The sequence below is a fragment of the Trichoplusia ni genome, chromosome 4 (genome assembly GCF_003590095.1).
Source record: "Trichoplusia ni isolate ovarian cell line Hi5 chromosome 4, tn1, whole genome shotgun sequence".
In the NCBI taxonomy this organism is placed as follows: domain Eukaryota; kingdom Metazoa; phylum Arthropoda; class Insecta; order Lepidoptera; family Noctuidae; genus Trichoplusia; species Trichoplusia ni.
The window spans coordinates 15,857,419-15,879,384 of NC_039481.1; the positions used below are offsets into that span (position 1 = coordinate 15,857,419).

Consider the following 21,966-nt stretch of genomic DNA (forward strand, 5'->3'; position numbering starts at 1 on the left):
GCAGTAACAATAAAACTAATGTCGAAAACAAAATACGCGCTGCTAATTATGATAATGACATACGTATATGGTGACAGTGAGCCAGACCGTCGTCGTCGTTAGTAACAGCCTTGCAATATTTATTTTAATAAGTAATATTGTTTTGACAGGCTGCTCCCGGTGTACAGTTGAGAAGATAGTAACCGTTTTCGAGGTCACCCAGTTTTATTTTTCTACGCGGTTATCTGCATATGTATGCAGCTCAAGCAAAATAAACGTAAAAAATATTCTTCTGTTATGCTTACTCTATAAAATCATTAGTCCCATTCTCTAAGGTTTTATATTTTCATTCAAGTTATACAAATGGGCGACAACAGATTGAAAACGAGAGTTGCAAAGAAATCTTAAATTATTGTATTAATAAGCACAATATTCTTGAAGTAGTAACTGCATTTAACCTACACTATATGAAAACATTGCTAATCTTAGGTCAAAAAATTAAAGTCCAGCTTCCTACAAACTCTACGTAGATACGCGCCAAAATAAAAGACTGTTTGGTATGTATAACAAAAACCCTTCAAACATAATGAGTATTTGTGGTGATTGAGTTGAAAAAGGGTTAGGATTATCGCGACGACTGAATCTCCGTAGTTTCTTTGGGCCCGGGCATAAAGTAAGATTTATTTTGAATTAAAAATAAAGAAATCACCAAAGTCTATTAATATGTTGCTTGTTCTATACTTGCCATGTGCAGAAAGCATCCTTGACTTTTTAAAGATAAAAAATACTTTAGCTAGATACATAATTTGGAGTCTAAAGTTGCTTTACTACGTAACGGAATAGCGTTCGATACGACACCGCCCTTTCATTTCGAGCGGTTGGGGCCACAAGCGAAAGCCGGAACGCGGATAAAAATTGCTTAAAAAGTGAAACCTTACTTGATCAATATGCAGTTTTCATATAAAAAAATCTCAGATTAAAACAAAACTTAAATAAAACGATAAATCTTTATTGAACATAGTCTTTTTTTGTCTTTTATACAACATACACAATCTTTTTTACGTATTGTTCGAATATCACAATGTCTGATAGTTTATAACTGTCATGATTTTTATAATACTGCAGGCGAGCGGGTCTCGTGTCCGTCAAGAAGTTTGAGCTATTTTCCAGATCTTGATGACTTTGTCCTCACTAGCCGTAATCAGTGTTTTTGAGATCTCGTCGAAATAGACGCTGTTGATAGAATCTGAAACAATAAAACATCAACATAAAGATCTACTCATATTTAGTGCATTTTCTTCCAAAGATCAGATTCCTTATCATCTTTAAAATACGTCAAAAAGGAACGCGATCTCTCAAAACTTGGGCCACGCCATATTTATACCAATTATATTATATGCGGCACAAGGCTGCGGGTTCAAACCCCAGCGAATACAGTAACTTTTTCAATGTAAAGTGGACTTTCTAAGTTAATCAAAATACTGATTTACAGTAAAACAAGACTGTTTTATTTCCCAATAGACCGGCAATTATAGTAATTATGTAAGTATTAGTAAGTTAATTTTCTTGATCTCAAAATCCCATACTTATTTTACTGACTGTAAATGCAAATAAAGTGCTATGCTAAGAAACTTCCTATTAAAATAGCAATTAACGGGGTAATCACGTAGGCTAGCTATTTCCCACAAGCTCTTCACTTGTTTCAGACCTTTCGCTAGACGAATGATTCCCGCCGTACCCTAGCTTTTTCACGAAAAAAAACAGCTTCGTATGTTTTCCATCCTCTATGCGAAAGTACCTAGCGTTTAAAATCACAGGGGTTGATGTGCTCTACCCCTTAGCACGCGCATGCGCGAAGGAAAACTCAATGACGTCACGTCGAGTCGCGCAAGTAGCAAATGTTCGTCAGTGTAATATCGCAAAAATTGTGTCGATGCAAACTTACGCGTGTAAGATACGGAAAAGTAATCATAGATCCTCGTGTTCTTTGATTCAATTGAAATGAAATATAAACGCTTTTGGGTATAAGGAATGTTTGAAAAATTTGCATCGAAAGATATCACGTAACTTTTGTGCTTACGCTTTTAATTGGGAGTCCCATCCGTAACGTAATATATTGGTCTTGTATATGAAGCAAAACCTTTTCGAAAAGTTATTTAACAATTTTAATACACATCTTATCTTTCCGTTTTGTAATATTTAACTAGTTACTACGCTGGATTTTTTATGGTTCTCAAACTGCACGTGCACGCTCTAATAGTACAGTGAGCGTCAAAAGTGTTTACCTAAAACCTAACGTACGAGTTTCAGGCTTGGAATGCAAATTAAAAAATTAAAACGTCTCAAAATACTTTTTTATTCACTGCCATTGCTAAGACAAGTTTTTAAGTCTGGCTCTTAACGAAATATAATTAAGTGGTTTTGAGTAGATAACTGATATTATATGTAAAATTATGCAAAGCTTTTGTTTCGAGCAAACGACAAATAGTTACTTGGTGTTGGTAGAGCGCTAAACAATTAACAGATAAGTAGGTTATTTAATATTTTAGTTTTTTTTTCGGTCAAGTGTCCACGGTTATACAATATGTAATTTTGGCAGAATAGCTAAATACTAGCTTCATTTCAAGTTCCTTTATAAATGCAATTGAGTTGGTTGATGTCTTTACACAGCTTTTTAAGGATAAAATGTCTAAACGTGGCAAAATTGCTCGAAAATAAATAAGTATCGGATACGTATTTTGTCTTAATCTAAAGATGAAGATACAGTTACACTTTTTACCAAGAGTGTCGTTTTAGACCCCACTTCGCTTACGCAACTTATAAGTTCCACTATTGATTTAATAAAATAAAAAAGTTATCCAACATTCTTAGAAACCTATCCGACTGACCAGTTGACTTTTTATGTAAGTTGATAAGACATTTCTATGTAACTATATTTTTCATGGCTCTTTGGATGCACCCAGATGAACCCGTAGGCAAACATTCGCTGCACCAAAATAATGGACGTTTTCAGTTTTTATCGAAAGGCCTTGTATAATTAAGACGTAGACATGCATACTACCTTCTAATCAGGAACACTACAACTCAGGAAGTTCTCTTATCTGCACAATAATAAAACTGACGTACAATATAAACATGGCCGCGTCACGACCACTCTCTCGTGTATGTAAGACATCCTTGGGAAGGATTTTTCTTTTTAACAGGTGTAGGTAACCGATACATACGTAATCTATGATCGAACGTCATAACGTAACTTTTATGTCATCGTGTAGTTTTCATATTTTTTTACGGTCTTTTAACGTCAAATTTGGATGCATAATTTCAAAAGGGATTTTGAATCAGCTGTACTCAACCTATTTTATGTGAGCCACGATGACATTACACTCATGATATCGAGATGATGTTGGCTAGAAGCAAAAATTATTAAGGAGTCTGGAGTAAAATGCAATAAATTTGTGACTTTAGGTGGGTCAATAACAAAGTCGCAGGGTGAAAATAGCTCCAGAATTTAAATTTGCCGAATAATGCAATGAGAATGATGCAGTTACTTAGGTATACCAATCCACAGCTATCCGTATGTTCGTCAATATACGTCAGGAACAAGCACGTGAAGTCGATGGTCATCATTATAGATCTACACTTACAGCAGTGCAATCTCAAAAATGATTTGAGGTTGTTCAGCAAAAAAACGTTAAACCAATTTTTGAATGATGATGATTATGATGATAATTTTCGAATGTGACCAACACAAAAATATCTGGCATGGAATATCCATGGCAGATGCGTCGAACGTCTATCATATCCCATGTTTCGTGCTCTTTAGTTGCAAATCTTATGGTCAACGTGATGGCTTGACCAGGGAAAGTATCTATATTTATTTTTGTATTTTCCAATGCCTAGGTCAATCTTTACTATTAAGGTATCTGTTGAGGATAATGACGCCCGATACTTCTACTACAAGTGCAACCATCCAGTGACAAAAAACAAAAACATAAATTATTTTGTTTTCATTTTACTTAAATTTAATGGAAAAACAATATTTATACTTTTACAAGTACGGCTATAAGGTACTATTATAACTATTTCTCATAACACATACCATCGTGTGCCGAGTAGGTGTTGGTCTGCGTGACGGTGAGCATGTTCCACTGCAGCAGGCGGCCGCCGCCGCAGCCCAGCCACAGCACGTTGGTACCGTCCCAGCATAGTGACGTCACTGGACCCGCCAGCTGCTTCTGATACACCTGAGTAACAATAGGAAATATAGTGAGTAAGTTACATACGAATTGAGAATTTAAGGCGTGATTTAAAACTTCTAATATTTTAATTACCTAAGCTCCTAATAAAGGCAGTTTAATGTAATGTAATTGACAAAGCGATACCTTAGAATTACATTATATTTTATTGTACAGAAAAAGCTCGAGAGTTCGAAATAATATACATTTAGCCAGTTTTATATAGTAGTTGAAATCTTAGAAATATTTCTTCAATCTATTATTCATTTTCTGCAGTGCAACAATATATAGAAAAAAAACATATTGAAACTCACAGAATCCAGAACGCTTAAATCCGTAACCCTCATATCGCCGTCTTCACACGTCGTTACCACTCTATCCCCGGAGAGCACGAAGCACAGCCCGCTGACAGCTGACGTGTGGACGCTGATCTTGTTCATCACATCCTTAGTGCCGTAGTCCCAAATGAACACCTCGCCGTCACTCGTGCCTGTTATTATATCGATCTCGTTGCGACGACGTCTGGAATTAGGAGAAGTTTTACTAAGCGTCCAAATGTTTGATTTGTATGGCTGGGTACAGTGGGTACTGCAACTTTAATCAGTTTGAGTCGGCTTTAAGCCTCTTTAAAGTGTAAAGAGGTGACATTATCACAAAAAAAATCTCGTTTTAACATTAACGGTGCAATTTTTAGGCTTTTACAGTGTTATACTAGGGATGTCAAAATCGTAGTCAATAAATAGTCAATTTTGCCGTTTAGAGAACTACATTTCTGATCATATCAATGACCTTGCTATACAGCTCAACTAAACTTACAACTGTTTCCAAGATGACTTTAACAACAGTTTTTTTCTTGGTACCAAATTATAATACCACTAAGTTTTCATAGCTACTGTGACTATACCTTAGCTCTGTACACACGATTCAATGACATTATCTCACTTATTAGAATAGCTTCTTGCTGGTAAAGCGACCTTATCTATGGTTATCGCGCTAAAATCCTATCTACTGTGGCTTATGACCTTATGTGAGACTGACAATAAAAGAGCCTAGAAAATCCTCTTATTGGAATCCAGGATGGCGACGTGGAAAAAGTGGTTATAAGGGATTTGACCCAGGTAGAGGAGGCAGGTTGAATTGAAATCTTATCACCAAAGTTGTCCCTGTGTCGTGAAATATGGAATTGTAGCTCGAATCAGGACTTTTGTTCAGCAATAGACAATCATCATAAAAATGGACAAACATTTAACGGGTCACGTTAGCCGCAAGCTTTATGAGTATTGATCCACGTTTTCTACACACTGGAAATTAGCATAGATAAAGTCTTAGAGAGAGGGGGGTAGAGTCACGAGTAGAGCTCTACCCTTCAGTAGTGAGACAGAATAGACAAAAGAAAAATTATAAACGCAAATATCAACATATAAATTTTAAAGAACGTAGTACCTAATATTATAAAATACAATATTCATAATGCTTTCAGAGTCGTGCATATATAGCTAACCTGTAAGTGATGCTTGTGACTTTCCCGTCGTGGTCAAACTCCGCCTTCAGTCCGCGGAGAGCTTGCCCGGTTCTACCGATGTTGCCCCATACACGGACCACGCCGTCCCATCCGCCAGATATTAGTAAACGTTCTATAATAAACAATAACATTATTTACTTAACAAACAAAGAGAACATATTCATCGCAAGAACGGACTATGCGTTCGTGTCTTCGATGAATATGGAGTAACGAGTATGCTCTTTACGCCCACCACGCGAGTAGGATTCCATAAGATCTAAGGCTTGAAAGAGTCGAGCAAATAATGCGTGTACGAACCCTTGCCTCTGACTTAAGCAACCGGAATGCTTTTAGTCGGTGGCAGCACAACACATACCTAAACTGTGCCCTCAACGTGGGTTGAACTGATTAGCGTTTAACTTCAAAAAACGACTACCTAACGCCGTTTATGTTTGATCGGAAATATTTATGGTCGTGCCATTCGTATTTCGATTGCTCTTATTTCTTTTAATATAATGTAGCTTTACTGTTGTTGGTTACAAATTCTTTAGAGTAATAAATATGGACAAGTACATGTGCCAAAATATGGGAATAAATTATGACAGTTACATATTATTTAAAGAAATGCTTACTAAACCTCGATCATTGACCTTTTCATGTGTCAAACTGAGAGCACATCGCGCTTAAATGTAAGCAAACAAATAATCGAAAGTTTTCTCGGATCGAATTAACGTAGCAGTAACCTAATTGTCACCGTAATATAAATATTTACATACAAACTACATTGATTTACCTTTTTCGAGCCAAAGCAAGCAGCTCACAGAATCGTCATGAGCCCGGAAACACTCCACTACTCTGCCGTATTCCACGTCATATAAATATCTGTAAGTTTGTAAACAAATTAGTAACGTTTTTAATGCATTATATAATAGATCACAAACGTATAAAGAGGAGACGGTGGATTTATTTCGTGTCGAGCAAAAAATATAGAGACAAATTGATAGCATTTTACCATTATAATAGTAAAATTGTTAACTAGTATTTTTACTTTTATTAAGACAGTACAATTTGTGTAAATTTTGTTGTATTACTGCGGATCCAACTGAATAAATTAATGTACTTTGGGCTTTTTTGAGTCTACGATTGCTTATTTAATAATGTTTATTAAAAATTAATTACATTTCATTGTCCCAGGAACCGACGGCGACTGTGTTACTATCGACCATGACACACGAACTCAGTGGAGTCGAGCTAAGGATGACACTTCTGATTTGCTTCTTCAGTGCAGTGTCATACACTTTCAGGGTACCGTCTTTGCCAACGGATATAACCCTATTTTCCGACCGAATAGCGCATGTCACGGCCTCCTTATGAAGTTGCAACACGTCAATACAATCCAATTTATACGAGTCATTACAATCTAAATAAGATAAAGGTTTTGTAATTCGCGGCGATATTTTTCTGACGTGTGGCTTTGTGAAAAGCTGTTTTGGCACTTGTCCAAATTCCATTATTTGTACTTCCAATGCGTGTCTGTCGTTCATATCGTAAACACATTCGAGATTCACTGCTCCTTCGTAGCACACGTGGTGGAACACTGGAATAAAGAACATTTATCTTTATAATTTAAAATCTACATAAGGCTTAATATTAATAGTGATAGGCACTGAACTATTACGTTTTTAGTCAGACTTAGCAACAGTTAAATTGCTCAATTATTTTCGTCAAAATGATCATCCTTATTGCTTTTCAGCATGCCGTCATACAAATTACAAATTCGATTTGAAATTATGCAATTTCTTGTTGCATAATTTCCGCTGAAACTTACTGTAGCTCTTATGCAAAATACTTAAGACTAATGCTGCTCCTGATACCATATTCGGATATAAATTAATGGGGATTAGTAAAGCATATCGAAAGTGGTGATTAAAATCTCCATTCAAAATGTATGTATGCAGTAGTATGCACTCCTTATAGGTATTACTGAGTATGGACTTATAAGAGATTGCAAAAACAATTACAAATAAAAATTCTTATCAATACTTATTATCAGTTCGATTCATAATATGGAAGCGGAAACAGAAGCTAGTTACAATTTTCAATATGACGCAATTTATTGTTTGTTAACGCAAACAGAGTTTGCAAAGATATGATAGTATGAGCGAATTAAACCTGTGTTGGTTTAACTAATAATAACGCAGGGTATTTATTTAATATAGATCGTATTTTATATGAAATGAGTTTCATAGCAGTGAAATGTGAAAAAATACTCAACATTGGACGACCTCAATGTCATGTTGAGCATTAATCAATAGATTAGAGGCCCAGATAGCTTGAATTTGAGTGTATTATCTTATTTACATTCACAATGCTATGAGTAACGTGCTAACCACATTGCGTGTGCTTAATCTATAAAAAGAAATAGTCGCGCCGCACAATACGATCGCGTCTCCAACCGTGAATCATTTTTAATCAGCTGACAATTTAAATACGTCAAATATTCACAATTCTATGTTTATAATGAAAACTTGATTATTTAAAAGATTATTCATGAGTAAGCGTTCGCGGACGTAACTATTAAAGCATAACAAGTAATTCCTGCAAGGTCATTCGATTGTTACTTATCTGGTGCTAACTAGAGTAAAAAATGAACACACAAACCATTGTTGGCCTTCACGGCTTCTTCGCCTCTCTGTCTGTAGCCGAATATAAGGTCAATCCACAAGTGCAGGTGTCTACAGACATACTCTGACTCTAAAGCTTCCCGTAGTTTCACCACGAAGTCTTCAGGTGACTTGGCCCACGGCGGTAACGCTACGTCATTGACTTTACTCCCATCATGACGCTCACCGAAATTTATTTCATATTTGTTCACCAAAAAGTCGCCTTTTCCTTCCGTATCATAAAACTCGGGAACTAGTTCCTGTAACCATGTAATTAAAATTGGAAATTGGACCTGACAGGAATGTTTTCAGAAATATATATTTTAACTGTACTTTACCTTGAAATCGGACATATTTCGAAGGCAATTGTTATAAACATCTCTAACGGAATTGAACATTCTGTCAGGATGATCGAATCGACCGTTTTGTAAACAAAGCATGTATTTAGGATATTTTCGAACCTAGAACAGAAATATTTAAAACGAATTATGTAACTCATAATAATTACCAGGAAAAGTCACAAAATTTTAAATACTCACTAAATAAAATAATACGAGGCCTGGTGCAGAATAATGTGACCCATACAAAAATTTAGGCTCACTCATTTCATGGTACCTTTCCTTCAATTTATCCAATCTGTCAGGGTTCAGAGCTCCCATTGGCTTAGCTAGGTCTCTGAAAGTGTCAGGATTGGTCAGATCTAGTGTCTCCGAAGTGTAGTCTGCTACCACCCATGGGAATACTGGATACTGTGTGAGATCATTCTTACTTCTATCTGCAAGGCTGCCAACATTATAAATATTTAAAATAGAACCATTCAATTTTCATTTTTTTTTAATTTACAAATATTTAGGTATCCTATTTATATCTTACCAGTTTAAATACATCAAATAGTCATAATTGGATACAATCCCATTCTGCCATTGTAATGTCATTTCTTCTGTGTGTACCTTTTCTAGCTGGACATTTGGGGACTCTTCCAATATTTTATATATTCTGTCTCTATCCCTTTCAGATTGGAATGTAACATAGATGTGGGGCACTGAACTTTCTTCTGAACTGTATATTTCCAACCCCTGTAAGAAAATAAGAATGCTCAGTACCTACTGTGTCTAGAAAGGGGTTTTGAAAAAGAGTTTTAGAGATAAATCTTATAAGAAATTGAAAATTAATTTGTTACTGTTGTCAATTAGAATTAGATACTCTAGAAATTAACAAAGAGATCTTGAAAGAATAAGTGAATTAAAATGTCTACAGCCCAAATATTAATCCTTTGTATTCCAGTTAAGAATTACTAATTTTAGAAAGGAAGGAAAATAAATAAGTACATAAAACACAGATACATACAACTTGCCTTAGTAAAAATCTTCTTTTGTACAATCTTCGCAGGTGTCCCAGTTTCAACTTTAGAATAGGGCTCTGAAAATTGTTTCACACAATCTTTATCTTGATACAAACAGTTATATGTAAAACAATGGGAAATACACACAGCCATTGTTTGGTGAACAAAGAGTTATAATGATTACTAAGTAAATAAAAGTGAAAAATGTAGGGAAAAGTATTACTAATCATAAGTGTAGGTACCTTCTCATTCATAATTGCACATACTGTTAATGATTCATTTATTAAACTAATGGCCGACAATGTACAAGCATTTATTTTTAATAATATGCCACATAAGTTTAATTAAACCTATAAATAAGGATAACTTTTTGTACATTCAGAAATTAATTTTAATTGCAATTTAGGTTGATCAAAAATTTTCCTTGAATGCCTATGGCTTGTTCATTAGCTGGCTGTTATTATTGAATGTAAAAAACAAGTGTTGAATATATCGAATTCATTTTACAGAACATAATAATCATTAACTGACATGATAACTGTAAATATAAGGTTAAAATATACATACACTTTCAACATTACTGAATGGCTGGAAGTATATTGTGGTAGGGGTAAGTGCCAGCTTCCCTTGATGTCTGACCAGTGGGGAGATCTTCTCAGCCTGGAGCTCACACACTATCTGCTCAGTAAAGTCATCCATCATCACAGGATCAAACTCCATTCTCATGTATCTTGAATGTAGGATAGTAGCTATCATGCTGTTGTGTTCAGGGGCATGTAGTGTTGCAGCCCTCTGTAACTGCTGCATCTGACTCAAGCACTCATCAGCTGATGCAAAATCAAAGGATACAAAGAAATCCTGGTCTTCATAAACAAATTTGTATGGAGCCAAGATGTTCTCCTCAAGCATTTCTGCATACATTTTCATCCTCACTTTGATAACATTACTGCCTGCAGCGGCACAATTAACTATAGCTATATCAGCACAATCTTTAAACTGCATCTTGATAAGGGGGTACACCCATTCCCTTGGCTCAAATACAAGAGACTTGGAACATAGTTTCAAGCGACCTTGCTTAACATTTCCATTATTTTCAGTACTCAGTGAGCAAGAGTAATCTTCAAAGTAAATCTCTCCAGGTTCCAATAGCAACATTGAAAACCTAAAAAAGCCATTAATTTTAATAGTTTTAATAACCTCATTGTCCACAGGGAAAGCCCCGTAACCGAAAGCATTTTTTAAGCATAGCTTAGGTATTGGAAAACATCGTCAAGTTTAATTTCATCCTCGAAAAGACATTAAGCGGTGCTTTGCATTGTGACCGTTACGAAATTGCACAATACCGAATGAGTCACTTGATTCAGGTGATACTTTAGTAAGCTATAAATAAGTAGAAACAAATGTAAGTACAGTATTTAGGCCTTACCTAGATCTATCCATTTTGGATACTCGTCACAGAATACTATTATTTTAACTGATGTTCCCAAAATCCTTATTTTCTCTCAATTATCTTATGCACGTGAGATATAAACACACCGCTCTTCACAGAATAAAATAAAACTTTCACCTCTTGTTTACTGTTTACCGCTTTGTTTAAAGCCAGATGTCGAAATCTTTTGAACCAATGTCATATCTTGACGTTGTCACTTCGATAATGTCACAGCTGACATATTGTTTCCAGGAGTTGGGAGTTTGTAACTGCAGGCCAAAAACAAAATTTAATTTGCTTTTACAAATTACTTAATAGGCTCAAGAAGAAAGAATGGCAATAATTATTGAAAGGTAACTGGAAAAGGAGACCAATAGGCGTGACTTCAATTAAAAAATTGTACTCATTGTTTAATAGGAGAGGTGTATGATCACTCTTGTTGGATATTGACGCGATACTAAACTAAACTATGTCCAAAATCAAAGTAGTTGCAAAGAAGCACCAGCAAGAAGGATGGATATTTTTTCATTTATTTTACACTTTACATGGTTTTTAGTTATCTGTGGTCAATTGTTCGAAATGACAGCATTTGAATTTCATGTGTCATAAATGATGACATAGCAGCTTCAGCTTGCTTAATTTAAAAATTTGGCGCCATTAATTGTTGACAAAGAATATTATTTCCCAATTACTGGAATGATAAAATTAAATTTAACAAATATGCAGGATGACAAAAATGCTATTTTTCAAATGCGTTTTCCTCAAAAACTGTGGTATTTGCTAAATTTAAGGACTGATGCCATTTTGTGGGGTGGTACTGGAAGAACTATCTTGTTGAATTATCGCATTCTGCACAATTATTTGCAATGCGATCACTCTATTTTTAAAACAACAAATATCTCAAGTTTTGTGCGACAACTTAACTTGTATGGATTTCGGAAAGTAACTTCGCATTTGCAAGATCCGCTTTGTAATTCCAGTAACCCATACATGCATGAATATGTACACGACTACTTCCAGTATGGTCGGCCAGAATTGCTCAATAAAATTACGCGCAAGGCACTAGCTATGAAAAGAAACTTTAAGCCTAAGGTAAGCAAAAATAATGACTTAACCAAAATGGAAACAAGTCCTATCAATCTGCTATTGAAAAACTCCTGAAAGAGCTAATCTAATAAATCATCATCTCAATATAATTTACAGAATCTATACAGCAATGTTGAACAACTACTATACTTGACGCCACTGCAGAAAGCACGACGCGCGTTACGTATGGCTCTGAAGAAAGCTGCACAAGACTTATTTGTGCAAAATTCACCAAAGCACTTTTGCAATCTTAAGTTTGAATGTGATGGTGAGAAATACAAACAATTTCAAAGGAACCTATTGATTCCTTATAATTTAAAGTGCTAGCATTTTTATTTCATTTTAATGAATGTTTTAGATTCTCAAGATGACTATTGTGAAGATGAAGAAAACATTGAGTTTGATTGGTTGATTCCCAATGATAACGCAAATCCAGAGAAAGTCCTTCCTGAAGCAGGTTTATTCACCTTTCTGATTAACTTCCTTTTCATATCCTCTCTGATCATTTTGATAAGCTACTTATTATTGTCCTTTCCAAAAATCCTTGTGTTCCTTCCCTTTCCACAGCCAATATTCAAGTTCCTCAGAATGATGCCACCATACCAGAGGAAACAGATACTTCATTTAGGTAAGGATTATACCATAGCTAAACTCGCGCGCTGCGGCTCGTCTTGCTGCTCGTGCTCGAAATATAACACAAAAAAAAAACCCCTGTTTAAACAAGACGAGCGCTGCAATAACAATCGCGTCTCGAGGTTTGCTTCGCGGCACCAGTCGCCGCTCACGCGCGTTTATATGTCTGGGCATACATTACATTCTTTTTTACCCTCATTTTGAACACTATACCTACTTATGCGTGCTGGTTTGTGTTACAGAGATGCATCTCAAGATAGTTTGATGCACTTCACTGATGAATCCTGTCAACAGAATGGTGATAATTTCCCAGTACAATTTCTAAGCATGCCAGAACTTGACCCTGAACCTTCTGAAGGAAATTCTGGAGTAGAATTGTTGGCTGAGTTTAACATTGTTAATGACACTGACCAAGGCATAGCAAGAAAGATTGGTGATAAGGAAATTGATCACAATTCTTTGAATTGTGTTTTACCTTCAATCAGTAATGATCAAATTGATGATGTTTCTATGGCTGAGGTATGTTATGCATGTTATTTAAATACTGTATTTACTTTGACTTTATAAGATGTTTCTATACCACGTTTCCTTTTAGAAAAACAATGAAAACTCTGACCATTACCATGGTGAGTGGGACCAAATGTTTAATGATATTATGACTAACAGAGGATCCAATCAAGAGTGTGGATCTGACTTGAAGGAACTCTATTCTCAGATATCTAAGACAATTGATTTACTGAACTCTTAAGTTAATATTATATAATTAGTTAAGTAAACAATGTTTTATTTTCCTTATAAACATGTATTAGTATTATAGAAAATAGTTTCACAAACGCATAAGTTACTTCTTCTGTTTCTTCTTTTCCGCCTCCTCTTCCTTTTCTTTCTCTATGATAGCCACATATGAGCTTATGGTGTCAGAATCAAGCATTTGCATGGGCTGGCCACGTCTCATCACTGCTATTTCCAGATTTTTCTGGCCAGACTGCACCACTTCAAGAAGAGCACGAATTGCAAGCTGTAATAGATATACAGTAAATTTAGAATTTTGGATAAATACAAGAGGACTTTCAAAGTTTTTGTTTGTTTGTAAAGCAGGAAGTTATTTACTATATAGTAAAAGTAATACATTAATTGGATAGAATTCTGTTAAGGGATGATTCCATCATAATTTGCATTAATTAGTGCACAGTCATGATGTTACCATGAAGCAGAAGTATTACAGGAGTTTCTTGATAAACTCAACATAAAAATTACTAAACAAGTCTAATAAGATATTTACCTTAACTGCACCATTTTCTGTAGCAACTTCATCAGCAGTGTAATTCTTCTCTAAGAACTCTCGAACAGTCTTAGCTGATCTGCCTGTAGCATTTGCCTTCCACTCATAATAAATGCCAGAAGGTTCAGTTTGGAATAAGTGAGGATGACCATCATAATCAAATCCTCCGATCAAACAAGAAATACCGAAAGGTCGACGACCATTGCTCTGAGTGTACTTTTGCTTGAGTCCAGCTATGTACCTGGTTATGTATTCCAAAGTTACTGGATCTTCAACTGTCAGCTTATGAGACTGGCATTCAATTTGTGCTCTATTGATCAAAATTCTAGCATCAGCCGTCAATCCGGCAAATGCCATTACAACATGGTCGTCAAGGAGACAGATCTTCCTCACAGTTCTTTCTTCTTGTAACTTAGCGACGGATTTCTTCTCAACACCTAACACCACTACGTCGGCACCTCTAACACCGACCTGAAAATGTATTTCGAACAAAATACGTTTATTATCACTGTGTATAACATTATATGGTAACTAACCAAAAATGATCACTTACCGCAGTTGACCCTTTACGAACGGCTTCTTGTGCATATTCGACTTGAAGTAAATGACCGTCCGGTGAAAATACTGTAATTGCTCTATCGTATCTGGCCGACATTTTATTAAAAGCAGATTTGTTACAATACAAATATTTTACAAATCACTCTCGTCAAACTATTCGCCGCAAACTGTGTAGTGATGTGACACGAGAAACTTCAAATCTTAACTAAGCAAGTAAGCAAAACCATAATACAATTTGGTGATTTAAAATCGTCTAATCAATTGATGCTTTCATAATATGGAATTATATGTTCATGATTGATATATGTACATAATTATTAAAACAACATTGGCAAGGTCTTAAAAAATAAATGATATGGTTTCCCTAAAGCTAGAAGCACCTCCTTGTAGTCGTGCAATCAACGCTAAATTTATAATTTGAAGATTTAAGCTTTAGGACGCCTAATTCAGGATCAAGATGACGCAATCGAATTTCGCCTTTTTACCAATTGTTTTTTCGTTTCATATAGCGATAGTTACTAAGTAAAGAAAACATCGAATCAAGTTGACAAATCACAACACTATTTAGGATGACAACGATATTTCGACAAAATGTTTCGTTCTGAAATAGTTTCAAGATAAGCATTATGTTTGTTAGAGTAGTTTTGTCTGGCGGCTGTTGTAGCTATCGCGAATGAGTTGAACATATTCTTATTAAAAGAGGGATTAAAATTAAAATAAATTGGTAATAGTCACGATTTTATTTTTTTAGTAATACGTTAAAAGTTCCATTAGGCCAAAGCCTTCTGAGAAAATGACACCATGGAAAATGTCAACCTTATGTCAACAATTAAATTTACAAGCTGCGAGCAATATGGCGACGGCAAAGAGTGACTTTGAGCCGTGGCTAAGTGAAAAGTTGAGGTCGCTGAAAACTGATGAAGGGGTTTTTGGATCATACATATCAGGTATATTAGAAAGCGAAGATAGCGTGGATGACAAAAAAGACGCCTTAGAAGGCATACTATCTGAGATAGTGGTAAGTATCACCTGGTTCTGGGCATGGATAAATTTGTTCTTTTCTATTAAATATTGCTATTTAAACAGGAAAAAGACATCTCAGTTCACATAGATGAGATAATTGAGAAATGGGAATCATGTCGGCCAACGGAAGAAACTCCAAAGCCTGCAACGGACGTAGACATTCAGTTAGCCAAATTGTTAGAATCTCAAGTGCCAGCTACAACCACACGGCGAGAATATACCGATGAAGAAAAAAAGATTCGCGAAGCTATATTGTCCCAGTACAGTCAGCTTTCTGATAATGAGGTAAACATTCAATATTGTTGTTTGACATAAGAGTGAGGTTAGGGCTACTGAACATTACGATTACATTTTCGGTGTTATAATTCACAGGAAGACGTTGTAAACGAAGAGGTTTCTTCTGAAGGCCCAGATCTAGTTAAAAATACAAATGCTGCGGATGTACATGCGGCAGCACGTGAGCGTCGTGAACAAGCCAAACTTGAAGCTCAAAAGAAAAAAGATAAGGATAAGGAAGACAGGTAAGGCATTGTGTTGAACGAGTTATTTTTTTTTTAATATTCAAATTAATTCATTATCAATAGTCACTAAACGAAATTGTTATGATTTCCATTTGATATCTGATTTTTGAACCCAACATTTAATAACTTTAGTTTTAAAAGAACTACAAACAAGACATATCTGAAATATTTAAACTGGCAAATAAGTGTAAATAAATTAACTCAATTTTCCAGAGAAAAACAAAAGCAATTAAAGGAAGAAAAGAAAGAAAAGCGCAAAACACAGAAAGGTGAAAGGAAAAGGTAGCAAGCCCTACACCACACTACCATGCTTCAACATTGCTTTGTGAATATGATATTAAATCCTGGTATTATTGCTCAACATCGCACAAATGCAAGAGCTGAACATTCTTATGCCTATGTGTCTTAGTATATTAATCCATTTTTATATGATCATTGCAATAATGTTGATTCCAATGTCTGTTTAATTTGTTAAGAATGGTCATTTGCAACTCAGTTTCATCAGATTTTACCACATTAAGACTTTTCAAGGCTATTGTCAATATTGTTATAATTTTATTTACTTGCTTGCCAATTGATGATTCTGTTAATATGCCACTTATTAAGCCAGAGAGTTATTGTCTTAATATATCCTACAGTAGGAAACTATGTTCCAGGTTATTGTTAGATGCCATTCCTGTGTGTCATTCATTTGATATCAGTGTTCGCTTTTGTTTTTGGACATATAATAATGATTATCAATTGTACCAGAGAATATCTAAATTAAATAAGGGTATATCAGGGCAAGTAATAGTAGCAGCGAATTATGTCAGCAAGAGTCTTAACATTAACTGTGGTTCACTTAAACATTGACACCTCTTTAGAATAAGAAAAAAAATGTTTCTCTGTGCCTGCTCTTGTGTCATGAAAAGTAGAAAATATTCCAATGTATTAATTAAACTGGAGTACATTTTGAAGCATGTATTATTTTGTAGTTGTCTGTAATATTGCAATACTTTTGTATTTAAAGGATGATTACCATCCTAATATTACTATACATTATATTGGCCATTCTTATTTTGTAATTGTACTATCTGTTCATTTCAAATCTAAATAAACACCAATGTGTCTCATTGTTACTAAATGTGAAATATAAAAATCTATGTGAAAATTGAGTTTATGAAATATTAACTGCTGTTGTTCTGAAAGTATTATGTGACTGTAAACTTGTATTAAAATCATTATAACAATGTTGCCTTTAAACAGCCAGTGCTGTAACTCCTGTATTTACCTCTTTATTGAAATAGTGATGTGTACAGTTAAAGATGAATACTTTGCTGATTTTTTTGTATTGTTAACAACTTCAAACATTTTCATATTTTACTGTACACAGTTTTAATATGCTTTTAGTCATTATTATAGTTGTTATTTATTATGCATTACACATGTAATGTTTCAATAAAATCACATGTGTATGTAAGATGTATTTTATTTACAAAACAATGACTCATAATATCACAGTGTTAAAAATAGTTATACCATATTACAAATAATTTCGAAAATCAGTAACATACCTAAAGTTAACTTTAGGCTCATATTGATATGTATTGTTTAAAACAATTTAATTGTAAATAAACAAACAAATACCATCCAAAATTTAAGATTTATCACTGTGGGTTCTATTAGTATAAATCATAATATAAAAAACTTGAAAAAAAGCACTTAAATTGAAATATACTTTTAAGTATATGGATGGATAAAGGTATGACTAGTCTTGAGTCACAACAAGTAGCAATAATACCTGATCACTTAAGTGTCATAATCAATGCAAATTATTGCTATAACATCCTGTTATCATTCTTATCTGTAAGGTCCACATTATCTAACTCTTCAGTTACAATGAAGTTAAAAGCACCACCAGCATAGATCTGTGTTATGGTTGCGTTTGTTTCTAAAGGCACTACGGTAGGCAGTTGTCTGTTGTCCTCCGTGTTCATGCCAGTGTTGTAATGTTCATTCCATCCCCAGGCCCACAGAGAGTTATCTGTTGCTAGGCAAAGCACATGCTCAGACCCCAATGCAATATCTTGTACATGTCTGCCACCTGAAAAAAGATCAAATAGTATTTTACCATACAAAGTACCTACTAATGTTTCTTCACTTGGTTTCCATATTTTTTTTTCTCATTTTTTGTAATTACATTTACCTGGCAAGCTGACATAAGTGTATATTCCAGTTGGCACAGCGTTTTGAACTCCTAGCTGTCCATAATTATTTGAACCCCATGCTAACAGAGTTCCATCCTGAAGCCATAACAAGACATTTTTCCAACCACTTAAAATCTTTCTTACTTCTTGATTTACCCCAATATCTATTTTATTGGGTTTGAAGATCTTTTTATATTTTTCAGAGGACAGTAACAGTTGCCCATGTGTGTTGTCACCCCAAACATACAAAGCTTTCTCATCAGAACACCATGCTACTGTGTGGTTCTGACCACAAGCAATATGAGAGATCTTTCCAACACTATCAACTTTCTGGAACCTGTCTGAGGATAATACATCATTTCCTAAACCTAGCTGACCATGTTTACCAAATCCTGTGGTCCACACTTCACCTCTTGAATTAACAATAGCAGTATGTCTTAAGCCCATGGAAACTAAAGTTGCTTTTACATGGAGTCTTATTGGCTTCATAGATTCTGCAAAATGTTCTTTTGGTAATCCTAATTGACCATAAGCATTGGAACCCCAAACAAACAAATATTGGTCATCAGTGACTCCACAGCTGAAGTCCCATCCGCATGCTATATTAGTGAAGGTGATACCACTTAATTTCCAAGTCCTTTGAAAAACGTATTCTTCAGTATCGTTCAGGGTCTGAAGTTTGTTGTTCCAGCCGCTAGAGTATAGCTTTCCTGCATCATCTATCAGAAGAGTATGTCCACCTCCACAGGCTATTTGTTGCACTTTATTATCATATAAGTGTAGCTCAACCTTAGCCGGCTTCTCTACTTGTTCACTTACAGTGCCTAAGCCCAGTTGTCCGTGAGAATTTGCACCCTGGAAAGGGTATTAGAACAAAAACTGTTTATTGACACGAAAGCAGAATATTCTGACAAAAAATCTATGAATGTCTTACCCAGCACCACAATGTCATCGTTATTTACTAAAAGTATTTTTAATAAGTAACAACACAAGGTAAGTACGAATTATTTATCTTGTTACATACGAACAGTAATGTAACAGTTCGTGCAGTTCAACAACACATCTTGACACATGGTATTGACACTATTGACAGTGCACGCTGCAGTCCGCTGCACAGCTGGGCAGGGAGTTTCGTTTACAGGGATAAAAACTTCAACCAAATGGTTTGTCCTAACAATACAAAACTATTAAATTAGTTGGCTGCCATAATGGGCAGTAATTAACAATAGTATTTCGTAATATTCTATGCTAAAAAAGACAATACAATTACAAGAAAATTAAATCACAATCGTTAAATAAATAAAATATTACCAATTAACTTTCTTTGCAAACAACCCACTTAACGTCGTCCTAACTTCCAGCTAAGATTTTATAATTATTACCCAATGTTTATCTGCGCGTTTTAGTGAATTGTTTTAAATAAGAAGGTCAAAACCGTAGCTTTATTTTGGTTCATAATTGAAATAGAATCGTAAAAAATACCTGAATTGCTATTTCAGACTATGTAGAGTTTTTATTATTATTAAGGTACAAGTATAAAAATACTTTTTTAAATATTAAAAAAACGGGTAAAAGAAATGCAATGTTTTTCTTTCTAAGTTGCAAGCGATGGATTCTGCTAAAAGACATGCAACAGCCGCTCAAGTTGCAGCCTTGATGGATTTTATGCAAGAACATTCAGATGTTGCTAAAGGTCTCCTAAATTCAGGGCTTGAGAGAGAAGACTTGGAGTCACAATGGCGAGATCTAACAAGTACACTTAATTCTATGGGAGGCGCAGTTAAATCTGTTGATAAATGGAAACAGGCAAAACTTTTACTACCACAAAATAATTCTTCTTAATACAGAAATCCATTTTTATGTGATAATTTATTTCTCAGACTTGGCGTGACTTAAAATCAAATACAAAGAAGAGGGCTCTTAAGCAGCAGCAATCTTTACCTGATACAAGTTTAGGGCTGAGCCCAGAGGGAACCGGAGACACCTCACAGAATACGGATGGAGAAAATTATGTTCCTCCTAAGAAAAGATTTGGTACATAATCATAGATTGCGATCAGAATTACTTGAAGTTTAATTTTATTTTGATTGTTTTTTTTTATTTTCAGCTTCATTTGATGAAGAAATAATTAAAATTGAGAGAGATAAACTAGAATTTGATAGAGAATATAAGATACAAAAAATTGAAGTATTATCAAGGTATTTTTATCCTAGATTAAATAATGTTATGTAAGACTTTTTTGAAATACTTGGAGTATTTCATATCTGTTTTTAAATTATTTATGAAGGATTGTTTCATTTCAGGATAGCATCAGCATTAGAAGAATTAGCTAAGAAATAAAAAAGTTTAATTAAAGGCCTTTAACATTTTACTAAATAAAGTACTATACCCTTATTTTGTCATTTTTCTTTTATAGGTACTGCTTCCTTAATGTTCTACTTAAAATCGTGTAGAGACTAATCTACACTATTTTGAATAAGAGGACTTTAAGAACCTTTTCGCGATGGTCAATAGATGGCGTTGTGTGTCCATTGCATTGCTTTTTAGCTGGCATTTCTTAAGCTAGCAAAATAAAATATTTTATAGCCATAAATTAGTATTCATTCTGGGTTTCATTGCCTTCTGAGCACACCTTATGCTGAATTCAAGGAGTAGAAAGATTCAGGAGGGCGTTACATTCCTGAAAAGCGTTTCAAAAATGCGATGGGAATGTACTTATGTAATTAATTGTATTGCCAAACATTTCATCAAATTATGACGACCAAATGATTAATCACGTCTCATCTGCATCTGTTGAGTTGCAAACTTTATGCTTGTTGCGTTGTTGTGGGATTTGTATCCCTGAGTTGTGAAGTTTATTTCGCAAATTACTCAGAGCTAAACGATGGGCATTGTTATGGGACTAGCGACTAGGAGAGTAATAAACTTTGAAGGCTCGCGGCACTTCAATATTAGAACAAAGCTTTTTGCCTCAACAGAATTTCATATTTATGAATTTATATTTTCGTGGTTTGGAGAGAAATTGTTTCGTCCACATACCTACTTGGATTGTGTTTTATATTTTTGCGATTTTGTCCTAAGGCGAACGTGTATTTGACGATGAAGAAATTGAGATGAGATTGTGACATGGTTCAGTGTCTGCTCGAAGCTCCTACGGTTAGAGAACACTGGGAGTGTCAAACTTGTGAGCATGGATTTCATCATTATCCTTATGCAACCAGTCCCAAGTCATGTCTCACAGCCAACTACATTTTAGTTATGAATGAACTGTCATAACATTTAAATTATACGCACAATGCAGATGCTCACATTAAGCTAATTGCAAAACGTGGCAGCCGGTATGCACGAGGCTTAATTAATGTCTAGATGTAATTAGGGATTATAATCTATTTGTGTTTTAGAGTTTCTGTAGCCAGCATTTATGCACAACGGCCGTTAAAGTTGCAACCATAAAGCAATTACCCACATTGCTAGAGCTAGTTCACACCGTGTGGGATTAAAAAGCTATTTGTAAATAGTTTATGTCAG

The 21,966-nt window shown here is 34.9% G+C and overlaps 6 protein-coding genes across 7 annotated transcripts; 3 read left to right on the forward strand and 3 right to left on the reverse strand.

Annotated features, from left to right (window-relative positions):
• Positions 1 to 967: 967 nt before the first annotated feature.
• LOC113493232 (protein FAN-like) lies at positions 968 to 11,301 on the reverse strand. The gene is made up of 13 exons (XM_026871103.1): positions 11,147 to 11,301; positions 10,288 to 10,882; positions 9,726 to 9,797; positions 9,252 to 9,454; positions 8,918 to 9,161; positions 8,717 to 8,839; positions 8,377 to 8,638; positions 6,895 to 7,312; positions 6,509 to 6,597; positions 5,716 to 5,848; positions 4,529 to 4,736; positions 4,079 to 4,223; positions 968 to 1,225 (listed from the first exon to the last, which is right to left on the reverse strand). Exons 1-13 carry the CDS (start codon positions 11,158 to 11,160, stop codon positions 1,125 to 1,127), a joined length of 2,607 nt encoding a protein of 868 aa, XP_026726904.1. The 5' UTR covers positions 11,161 to 11,301; the 3' UTR covers positions 968 to 1,124.
• Positions 11,302 to 11,447: 146 nt separating this feature from the next.
• LOC113493234 lies at positions 11,448 to 13,644 on the forward strand. Its single transcript, XM_026871106.1, has 6 exons — positions 11,448 to 12,241; positions 12,353 to 12,503; positions 12,594 to 12,692; positions 12,803 to 12,863; positions 13,111 to 13,387; positions 13,464 to 13,644. Exons 1-6 carry the CDS (start codon positions 11,846 to 11,848, stop codon positions 13,614 to 13,616), a joined length of 1,137 nt encoding a protein of 378 aa, XP_026726907.1. The 5' UTR covers positions 11,448 to 11,845; the 3' UTR covers positions 13,617 to 13,644.
• LOC113493235 (proteasome subunit alpha type-7-1) lies at positions 13,631 to 14,905 on the reverse strand. Its single transcript, XM_026871107.1, has 3 exons — positions 14,704 to 14,905; positions 14,151 to 14,621; positions 13,631 to 13,886 (listed from the first exon to the last, which is right to left on the reverse strand). Exons 1-3 carry the CDS (start codon positions 14,803 to 14,805, stop codon positions 13,710 to 13,712), a joined length of 750 nt encoding a protein of 249 aa, XP_026726908.1. The 5' UTR covers positions 14,806 to 14,905; the 3' UTR covers positions 13,631 to 13,709.
• A 629-nt stretch (positions 14,906 to 15,534) lies between these two features.
• On the forward strand, positions 15,535 to 17,481 carry LOC113493237 (coiled-coil domain-containing protein 43). The gene is made up of 4 exons (XM_026871109.1): positions 15,535 to 15,726; positions 15,795 to 16,016; positions 16,104 to 16,252; positions 16,466 to 17,481. The coding sequence occupies exons 1-4, from the start codon at positions 15,562 to 15,564 to the stop codon at positions 16,536 to 16,538; spliced, it is 609 nt and encodes a 202-aa protein (XP_026726910.1). The 5' UTR covers positions 15,535 to 15,561; the 3' UTR covers positions 16,539 to 17,481.
• Positions 17,482 to 17,704: 223 nt separating this feature from the next.
• On the reverse strand, positions 17,705 to 19,521 carry LOC113493236 (ultraviolet-B receptor UVR8). Its single transcript, XM_026871108.1, has 3 exons — positions 19,373 to 19,521; positions 18,438 to 19,293; positions 17,705 to 18,335 (listed from the first exon to the last, which is right to left on the reverse strand). Exons 1-3 carry the CDS (start codon positions 19,388 to 19,390, stop codon positions 18,070 to 18,072), a joined length of 1,140 nt encoding a protein of 379 aa, XP_026726909.1. The 5' UTR covers positions 19,391 to 19,521; the 3' UTR covers positions 17,705 to 18,069.
• A 60-nt stretch (positions 19,522 to 19,581) lies between these two features.
• Positions 19,582 to 20,832, forward strand: LOC113493238. Of its 2 annotated transcripts, none has more exons than XM_026871111.1 (5): positions 19,582 to 19,963; positions 20,033 to 20,244; positions 20,319 to 20,472; positions 20,546 to 20,636; positions 20,742 to 20,832. In XM_026871111.1, exons 2-5 carry the CDS (start codon positions 20,047 to 20,049, stop codon positions 20,776 to 20,778), a joined length of 480 nt encoding a protein of 159 aa, XP_026726912.1. In that variant the 5' UTR covers positions 19,582 to 19,963; positions 20,033 to 20,046; the 3' UTR covers positions 20,779 to 20,832. The 2 variants fall into 2 exon arrangements, with proteins under 2 accessions (XP_026726912.1, XP_026726911.1); XM_026871110.1 differs by having other exon boundaries at positions 19,584 to 19,965; positions 20,038 to 20,244.
• The last annotated feature ends 1,134 nt before the right edge of the window (positions 20,833 to 21,966 follow it).

What these genes read in the sequence shown, in the direction of transcription:
- LOC113493235 (XM_026871107.1), bottom strand. Translation starts at nt 14,805, where the DNA reads ATGTCGGCCAGATACGATAGAGCAATTACAGTATTTTCACCGGACGGT. An exon ending in TTCGTAAAGGGTCAACTGCG is followed by an intron (nt 14,622 to 14,703) that starts GTAAGTGATCAT and finishes ATACATTTTCAG; the next exon opens with GTCGGTGTTAGAGGTGCCGA. An exon ending in CAGAAAATGGTGCAGTTAAG is followed by an intron (nt 13,887 to 14,150) that starts GTAAATATCTTA and finishes TATCTATTACAG; the next exon opens with CTTGCAATTCGTGCTCTTCT.
- LOC113493234 (XM_026871106.1), top strand. Translation starts at nt 11,846, where the DNA reads ATGATAAAATTAAATTTAACAAATATGCAGGATGACAAAAATGCTATT. An exon ending in TCTTAAGTTTGAATGTGATG is followed by an intron (nt 12,504 to 12,593) that starts GTGAGAAATACA and finishes TGAATGTTTTAG; the next exon opens with ATTCTCAAGATGACTATTGT. An exon ending in GAAACAGATACTTCATTTAG is followed by an intron (nt 12,864 to 13,110) that starts GTAAGGATTATA and finishes TTTGTGTTACAG; the next exon opens with AGATGCATCTCAAGATAGTT.
- LOC113493238 (XM_026871111.1), top strand. Translation starts at nt 20,047, where the DNA reads ATGGATTCTGCTAAAAGACATGCAACAGCCGCTCAAGTTGCAGCCTTG. An exon ending in CTGTTGATAAATGGAAACAG is followed by an intron (nt 20,245 to 20,318) that starts GCAAAACTTTTA and finishes TTTATTTCTCAG; the next exon opens with ACTTGGCGTGACTTAAAATC. An exon ending in AAAATTGAAGTATTATCAAG is followed by an intron (nt 20,637 to 20,741) that starts GTATTTTTATCC and finishes GTTTCATTTCAG; the next exon opens with GATAGCATCAGCATTAGAAG.
- LOC113493232 (XM_026871103.1), bottom strand. An exon ending in CTTGCTTTGGCTCGAAAAAG is followed by an intron (nt 5,849 to 6,508) that starts GTAAATCAATGT and finishes TGTTTATTATAG; the next exon opens with AACGTTTACTAATATCTGGC. An exon ending in GTCACAAGCATCACTTACAG is followed by an intron (nt 4,737 to 5,715) that starts GTTAGCTATATA and finishes TCCTAATTCCAG; the next exon opens with ACGTCGTCGCAACGAGATCG.
- LOC113493236 (XM_026871108.1), bottom strand. An exon ending in CACTTATGTCAGCTTGCCAG is followed by an intron (nt 18,336 to 18,437) that starts GTAAATGTAATT and finishes ATCTTTTTTCAG; the next exon opens with GTGGCAGACATGTACAAGAT.
- LOC113493237 (XM_026871109.1), top strand. Translation starts at nt 15,562, where the DNA reads ATGGCGACGGCAAAGAGTGACTTTGAGCCGTGGCTAAGTGAAAAGTTG. An exon ending in GTCAGCTTTCTGATAATGAG is followed by an intron (nt 16,017 to 16,103) that starts GTAAACATTCAA and finishes TATAATTCACAG; the next exon opens with GAAGACGTTGTAAACGAAGA. An exon ending in GATAAGGATAAGGAAGACAG is followed by an intron (nt 16,253 to 16,465) that starts GTAAGGCATTGT and finishes TCAATTTTCCAG; the next exon opens with AGAAAAACAAAAGCAATTAA.